The sequence below is a fragment of the Carassius auratus genome, chromosome 30 (genome assembly GCF_003368295.1).
Source record: "Carassius auratus strain Wakin chromosome 30, ASM336829v1, whole genome shotgun sequence".
Classification (NCBI taxonomy): domain Eukaryota; kingdom Metazoa; phylum Chordata; class Actinopteri; order Cypriniformes; family Cyprinidae; genus Carassius; species Carassius auratus.
Window position 1 is genome coordinate 27,309,943 of NC_039272.1, and position 8,060 is coordinate 27,318,002.

General features: G+C 37.0%; 1 protein-coding gene across 1 annotated transcript; it reads left to right on the plus strand.

Annotated features, from left to right (window-relative positions):
* Positions 1–866: 866 nt before the first annotated feature.
* LOC113049845 (uncharacterized) lies at positions 867–7,771 on the plus strand. Its single transcript, XM_026212515.1, has 10 exons — positions 867–1,102; positions 1,797–1,885; positions 2,422–2,567; positions 2,725–2,861; positions 2,979–3,072; positions 3,163–3,274; positions 3,361–3,584; positions 3,669–3,840; positions 3,979–4,106; positions 4,883–7,771. Exons 2-10 carry the CDS (start codon positions 1,804–1,806, stop codon positions 5,198–5,200), a joined length of 1,413 nt encoding a protein of 470 aa, XP_026068300.1. The 5' UTR covers positions 867–1,102; positions 1,797–1,803; the 3' UTR covers positions 5,201–7,771.
* Positions 7,772–8,060: the final 289 nt, after the last annotated feature.

Sequence of the window (8,060 nt, forward strand, 5' to 3'; positions counted from 1 at the left end):
TTCCTTAAACCCCACCTTTCGGTAGCATACTGTGTTCTGATTGGTCAACTGACATAGTCAGTTTTGATTGGTTGTTCCGCACACAACTTCAAGGTAAACAATGCGTTAGCATCTTTTTGGGGTGAATTATGTCTTATTCCTCTAATCGCGAAGCAAACAGTAAAATAAAAAACTTGAACAATCTGGCTGCTTTTTCTTCTGTGTGGGCATATCCAATCCGCGCACTTCAGTTTGAATCTGAATAGAGCGTTCAGCGCGGGGGCGTGGTCATATTAGATATAAGGGAGACATGAAAAACGGACATCGCGTTGTTTTCAAATGGATTACTTTATCACAGAATATTTTCGGCAGCACTTGTTTAGTTTTAAAGTAGACATGTCAAGCTTTCTATAGATATCTCTCTCATGTATCTTCGATGAGTATTCACGGAGTTACGCTTCATTTTAATGACATGTTTGTAAATGAAGATCAGCGCAGATAAAGGCTGCAGACAGCACACATACTGATAAGACGCTCGGGAGAAAACAAACACATTACTTCATAATCATACTTACAGGTTGTGATTCGGAGAAGTTGGTAATGAACCCTCTTTTATGGCCTAACGCTTTGAAAATCCCGCCTTGAACTCACCGAGATTAGAAAAACAGTCATCAGTGAAATGTTGTGAACACAACAAAAGGGATTTGTTGTACTGCTCTGGTATTGTGGTAAAAATTACAATTAAAAACACACTGTCTCCTCGACATCACACCAACCAGAGCGTCTGTGTGGGGGGGTGGGGCAGGTCAGAGCTTTGTTTCTCCCAAGACGGTAGGCGGAGATTATTATGCAAAGTGTTCCTAGTGACGTACATACACAGTAAAAAATGGGGTGTTAATATCTCAGAGTAAAGTTATTTTAACCCAGAAAGAGTATTTTCAACATTTTGGGGAGTAAAGCTGCTCAATCGGTGGAGTTAAAAGTGAGTGTAAAAATCTGCAGAAACGCAGTGACAATTTCAACTCTATAGCAGTGATGAATACCCGCCACTCTTCTGTGCTTGTTATTCGGTTGGCACGCATTTCGGTGGAGGAAGATTGAGAAGGAGCAACTCTATTGCTAGGTGAGTATCCTGTGCTGTCCACACCAAAACGCTTTTTTATTTTATTTTTTATTTACATAATTTTAAAAGTGTGTTGATATTAGTTGAGGTCATATTAACGTTACAAGTTATAGCAATCCGTATCGGTAACGTAACTGTGTTTCTTTATGTGTTGCAATATGTTCACGAATGAAGTTTGTCAGAATGATTTATGCTTAAAATAACGTTAACTCGGTCAATATAACAACAGAAGATTTAATACAGTTAATAGCTATTCTTAACTAACGTGTTTTTTAGCTTCCCAGGCAACGCATGTAGGTTTATATATAACGTTACTGGTAATGTTAGCATGCCTCTGATAGTTAACGTTAGTCTCATTAAACGATAACTTAGATCACTGATTGCGTGACGTGTTTGTTTAACATGGCTTAACAATTTTAAACTGGTTACGGTTTGAACTAAAATAGCTAATGAGCTAGCTAACTTTGGCCTTTGGCACAGTTATTTGGTAGCTAATGGGACACTAGCCTAATTTGCTGCAGAAAATATATATTACGTTATATTTAACCAGCACAACTTTGTCTTCTTCAGTCGCCATTTATAACTGCAGTGTAACATCTAAGTAATTCATAGTGCATGAGAGAAATGAATAGGTAACTCTTAATTGAACCAGCCCTAAATTATGATTTTGAATACATATTTTCTTTGTTAACAGGGACAAAATGCTGTTGCGTGTTCAATTTGGGGAAGAGCAGAAATACGTGAAGGTGTCTGAGCTGACATTCGATGCTTTCTTGAAAGAAGGTGGGTACATTAGGTTAAAGCTATAGCCTATATATTACGCAATGACAAAATAATACAGCTTTAACCAATTATGTCATAATATATAGTTAGGTCAATAATCAATTGTGTTGTGCTTTATATTTTCATTTTCATATAATTGGCTGCAGATACTTGTCTTGCTTCATTTAGGGAATACATGAGGCAAACTTAAATATGAACTTGGTTTCTTGTGAGAAGGGAATGCATGGTTTTTTATTAATTTTTTTTTAAACAGCATGTCTAAAATTCAACATACCAGAAAGCAGGCAGCCAGACATTAAGGTGTATGACCAGTCAGACACAGAAGTTGACACAGAGGTTTTTGAAGAAATAGTGAAGGAGTCACCTGGAACTCTGAGAATCATGCTGGGCAATGGAGGGCTTGGTATTCATCCAGACAATTCACAAATTAGTTTATTTAGTTTAAAGGCCGAAATGAGAACATTTATTGTCTTAAAACACCGATTACATTTCTTGTAATATGTTTCTATATTTTGTACCAATTTCATAATGAACAGGTGCCTCTCAATCATCATCAGGCTCGGGTACATCTGATGACACCGTCATCCTGAATTTCACAATGTGTGACCCTGTTGAAGAAGAAGCCGCTGCCGAAGGAAGCCAGCCTAAAAGGCCATGCCACATAAACTATGAGGCGAAAGCGGTAAGTAGTGGAAATTGCTAAGTCAAAGTTGCTTATATTGTTAAGTCCAATCTAAATGTTGTTTCACCATGGAAAGTGTTCTTTAGATAACAATTTTTTCCATCATTATTACATATGGTTTTACAATAACGGAAAGCACATTTTATTCCATCTATAGTTGATTGAAAAAATCTTAACATCAAAGCCTGGTGGTGAACACATTATGCATGAGTATGATAAAACCAAATCCCTGACCGATGCCACCAGAAGGCAGATGATAAACATACTTGCTGCTGAGATGACAGAAACACATGGGTAAGCATATAGCTGGGCTGTAAATAAACATTGTTATTATTTTACAAATATTAATTATGTAAAGTGTGTTGTGCAATGTAATTTGAGTGTAATGTTAACTTTGAATTCATATGCTAGAACATCCCCCCCCAAAAGTGTCAGAGTGATGTATGCACAGGGGATAGTAGCTTTGTTCCCCTATCTAGAAGACCCATACTCACAACATGGATATGTAAGTAAATGGGTTATTGCAAAATTATGCAGATATTCACTCTTTGAAATGTTAATATTACTCCTTTATAATTTATTTATAATTACTTAGGAACATTACTATGATCCAGAGAGTGGTTCAGGATACCTTGCATGGAGATTGAAGACAATACAAAGAAAAACAGCAGAGGAAAGGGGTGCCTCAGTCAGCAAATCTCCTAAAGGTATGTTTACTGATCAGTGACGTGATTATATTGGTGACCTGTGAATTGTACAGAAATTCGTTTTAAAAAATTTATTTTGTCTTAAGTTGGAGGGCCAGGTCGTGTTCGTCAGCCCTTCACCTTTGACAGAGAGCCATCTGATGAGGATGTGGAAGCAGCTATTGCCGTTTTGAGACACTCTGCTGATGAAAAGACTGTCCGTGAGAAGATGAAAATGACCTTCATATATCGGCAAGCAATGGTCAACGATGAAGCCAAATCATCAGATGTCTTCTTGGTCTTCCCACGATTTCTGGACACACCAGGACTGGTATGACATCTTAATTCACAACATCACCAAAATATCCAATGTAGCATTAGGTATCACTCATCACTTCTGTGTGTTACATTGCAGATAGAACAAGATTTCAGATTTCTGTTTGGTGAGGCCACGGCCAACAAATTCTTGGAGAAGTGGCCAACCACTTTTAAAGCAAAAGTAATAAAGGAATGCCATGGACTTGTACCCACCACAGAACTCTTGGATTTGATGCGCAATGCTGAGTCAGCTGCTGAAGTTGAGAATGGTATGAATGGAACTGTTTTACTTGTTATTGTGGGTTATGTAGGTGTGTAGTTTACATTTTTGTAATGGTGCAAGTTTGTCATTTTGAATGCTATGCTATGGCATAATGTTAACCAGGTTTTTATTTACTTATTTGTAGGCTGGGACAGTGACATGTCGGCCATCTTGCTGCTGCTACATCTGCTGCCACCATCTGCACAAGGTAGAAAGAGACCGGGAAAGCTTTCTGCATATCAAGCTGTAGATCAGCTCATCAGATTTCAAAAGGTATGCCTAAAGGGTTAGTTCACTTATAATTTTTATTTATTTTTTTGCTGATGATTAACTAACCCCCATGTCATCCAAGAGGTTCATGTCTTTCTTTCTTCAGTCAAAAATAAATGTATGTGTTCGAGGAAAACATTCCAGGATTTTTCTCCATATAATGAACTTCAATGGTGACCAACGGTTTGATGGTTCAAAGTCTCTCAATGTTGCTTCAAATTCTAGATATGATCCCAGCAGAGAAATAAGGTTCTTATTTAGCAAAACAATCAGTCGTTTTCAAAAAAAAAATACAACAATTGCATGTGTTGTAGAATCTCAAGATGCGCCACGCAATACGTCATGATGTCGGAAAGGTCAAATTTTGGTTAAAAAGTATATTATTTTTAATTATTAGGCGATCGTTTCTCTATATAAGACCCTTATTTCTCTGCAGGTATTGTCAAGTCTTTGATGCTACGTTGAGAAAGACATTTGACCCTTCATTTAAACACTCAAACCGTTGGACACCATTGAAGTTCATTATATGGAGAAAAATCCTAGAATGTTTTCCTCAAAAACCTTAATTTATTTTCCACTGAAGAAAGAAAGACATGAATCTTGGATGACACGGGGGTGAATAATTATCAGCAAAAACATTTTTCAAAGTGAATGAATTCTTTAACAGTTGTTTAAAATATATCTTTCCTCAGCTCAATCTTGTGCACAGTTGGTAGTGATCTGATCTATTGTCAGAAGTTAGTCACCAAAACAATTCTGTTGAATGTATTTTGTTGTAGGTTGGAACCAGTGTGCAGCAGCATCTAGACAACATCACCCAAAGCAGTCAGCCCTACCTTCTCGCCCAGGGATCCACACAGAGCACCATTCACTCCTACTTCATTGTGGTTGACAAGCATGCACTTCCATGCAAGGCAACAGGTTCAGTTGGAGCTTTTGACGAACTCTTTAAAGCCCATTACGTCTTTGGTACGTCATACAGTTCTTCCCTAAGCAGCTTTTTCACATTTGTGCAAACAACCATCTATAACATCGACATGGGGGAAACAAAGGAGACCCCTAGAGTTGCAGAATTGCGGGCAAGGATGGTGCGTTAGTTGAGATAGAGCTATGAAGTGTTTTCTTTGCAAAAGTGAACATGGAAGTCCAAACAACCTTGTTAAGCACTTTAAGGTAATTCATGGGCTATGTACGGGCAGGACTCTTTTTTTGAAGTGTGGACAAGAAGGATGCTCACGTTCTTTTGGTAGTTTTTCTGGTTTAAGAAAGCATCTTAATAAGTGCCATGGAAGCAGTTTAGTTGATTCTGTAGAATATGATCTTTCATATCCTCAATGTACCGTCAATACAAGTAATGTGTCTCATGTTGAACAGTCGACTGAATATTTAGAGGCTGAGTCACAGTTATCTTCCCCATACATTGTAAATAGTTGTTCAGCTGTAATTTCTGATCTAAAGGCGGCAGGTGTTGGTCAAAGTACACTGAATTCTGTAGTGATTTCCATGGAAGAGATTGTTCAAGATATCCATCAGCATGCTAAAGAGACAGTGATAAAGCATGTATTTAGTAATGAAAGAGAAACGGAAATGTGCAAGAAAGTTGAGGCGTGTTTTGAGGGGTTAGAGAATCCTTTCACAATTCTAAATTCGGAATACAAGCGATCAAAATTTATGACTGACAAGTGGGAAATAGTAGAACCACTTGAATGTGTGATTGGTTCGAGATTTGACACAAGACGAAATAAAAAGACTGGTACATATGATCAGGTAGTAGTTCAAGATAAATTCATGTATATTCCAATTTTATCTACACTGCAGTCAATATTTAAAAGTCAGTATGTTGCAGAAATGTTGCAAAGCTCAGCTACCAGCGACTCTAGACTGAGAGATATTTGTGATGGATCTTTTTTTAAAAGTCACCCCCTGTTCTCAACTGAGAAGCAGACAATACAGATCCAGATGTTCTATGATGACTTTGAGGTCGCCAACCCTCTGGGTCCTAAGCGAGGTATTCATAAATTGGGTGGAGTATATTTTACTTTAAGAAACTTCTCTCCAAAATGGAATTCTTTCTTGGCTAACATACACCTGTGCGCCTTATTTCATACTCAAGATGTTAAACGGTATGGTTTTAATGAAATTTTTGCTCCCATTGTTCGAGACATTAAACTGTTAGAGAGTGATGGTATTGAGATTCCATTATTCAATGGTTTTGTTCGTGGCACTGTAGTACAGGTTACAGGTGATAATTTGGGTTTGCATAGTTTGTTTGGTCTGGTGGAGTCTTTCAGTGCAAGGTACTGTTGCAGGTTCTGTTTAGCAGAAAAGGAGGACTTTCAGACAGAATTCTCTGAAGATTCTTCCAAAGTAGTTTTGCGCACCAAAGATATACACACTGCTCACTGTCAAGAAATGGCTTGTAATCCATCCCTTCCATACGTTTTTGGCGTGAAAAGGTCATGCATATTAAATTCATTGGAGTATTTTCACACGACAGAGAATTTCTCAGTTGATGTGATGCATGATGTGTTAGAAGGGGTGGGCCAGTACGAATTGAAGTTATTATTTCTGTATTTGAAGGAAAAACATGTTACATCAGCAGAAATAAATTCAAGAATACAAAGTTTTGATTATGGTTTCATGGAGAGAAACAACAGGCCTGTAGCTGTTAATTTAGGTGAAGGATCTAATGATTTGGGACTGAATGCAGTTCAGTCCTGGTGCTTACTTCGAAATGTTCCTCTTATCTTTGGAGATTTAGTAACTTCTATTGACCAACACTGGGGCCTGCTTCTTTTACTGCTTCAAATAATAAACATTATATTTTCGCCCATGTTATCTCAAGGTTTGTGTGTATATTTAAAACATTTAATTGTGGATCACCACACACTGTTTAAGAAGTTGTATCCTCAGAAAAACCTTTTACCAAAGCACCATTTTCTTATCCACTATCCCCGCTGCATCCAGAAAATTGGGCCTGTCCTGCATAGTTGGTGTATGAGGTATGAGGGCAAGCATAAATTTTTCAAAAAACAGCTTAAATCATTTAAAAATATTACTAAAACACTGGCAAAAAAGCATCAGAATCATATGGCATATAGTTGGCAAAGTTCAACAACTTTTAGTCGATTAGACATTGGTCCAGGAAAAATGGTGTCTTTAAATATGGTAAAAGGAGGTTCTGAAATTGCTATGGCAATGCAAGTGCCCAGTAGCATTCAGGTTATGAAGGTTAATTGGGCTAAACATAATGGGTTTGTTTATCGCCCAAACTTGGTTATCTGTGGCAAAGTTGAATCTGAAGTGCCCGTGTTTTATCAGATTGAGTCAGTTCTGATAATGTGTGAAAAACTGTTGCTACTCACAGTGCCTTTAGGTACAATTACTTTTCAAGAACATTTCCATGCATATGAGGTGATCAGAACAAAGCAGGATTTTGTTTTTTTTCATGTTGACAACCTGCATTACCCTAGGCCTTTTGACATACAAATGTCATATGGAGGGAATGACACAACTCTCCTTGTCGTGCCATATTGCTTTCTCTGGTAACATTTTTTATGATTTTATACATGTTTTTGTCAGAGACGAGGCAATGGGTTTGCAATGTAATTTCAATGACACTGAAATGCTTTATTTTTTCACAATAAATTGTGAGTTCTGTGATCTACTGTTATTGTGCTCTGTTTTTATTTGGATAGTAGTTGATATATATATAATTCATTAACACTGCATCTTATGATTCATATATTTTTTTTAAACACTGTAGAGAAATGAAAAGTAAATATTACACTTAGAAAGTGTCATTTTTTAAAATGTAGATAAATAACTCTATACGGTGTAATTATATTACTCTTAACAGTGTGATTAAACTACAGTGTTAAATAATTTTACACATTTCATTGTTATTTTTTACACAATATTGAGTAGAATTAACTCTAAAAATTTGACACTGACCAA

What these genes read in the sequence shown, in the direction of transcription:
- LOC113049845 (XM_026212515.1), top strand. Translation starts at nt 1,804, where the DNA reads ATGCTGTTGCGTGTTCAATTTGGGGAAGAGCAGAAATACGTGAAGGTG. An exon ending in TAAACTATGAGGCGAAAGCG is followed by an intron (nt 2,568 to 2,724) that starts GTAAGTAGTGGA and finishes TTCCATCTATAG; the next exon opens with TTGATTGAAAAAATCTTAAC. An exon ending in TTCTGGACACACCAGGACTG is followed by an intron (nt 3,585 to 3,668) that starts GTATGACATCTT and finishes GTTACATTGCAG; the next exon opens with ATAGAACAAGATTTCAGATT.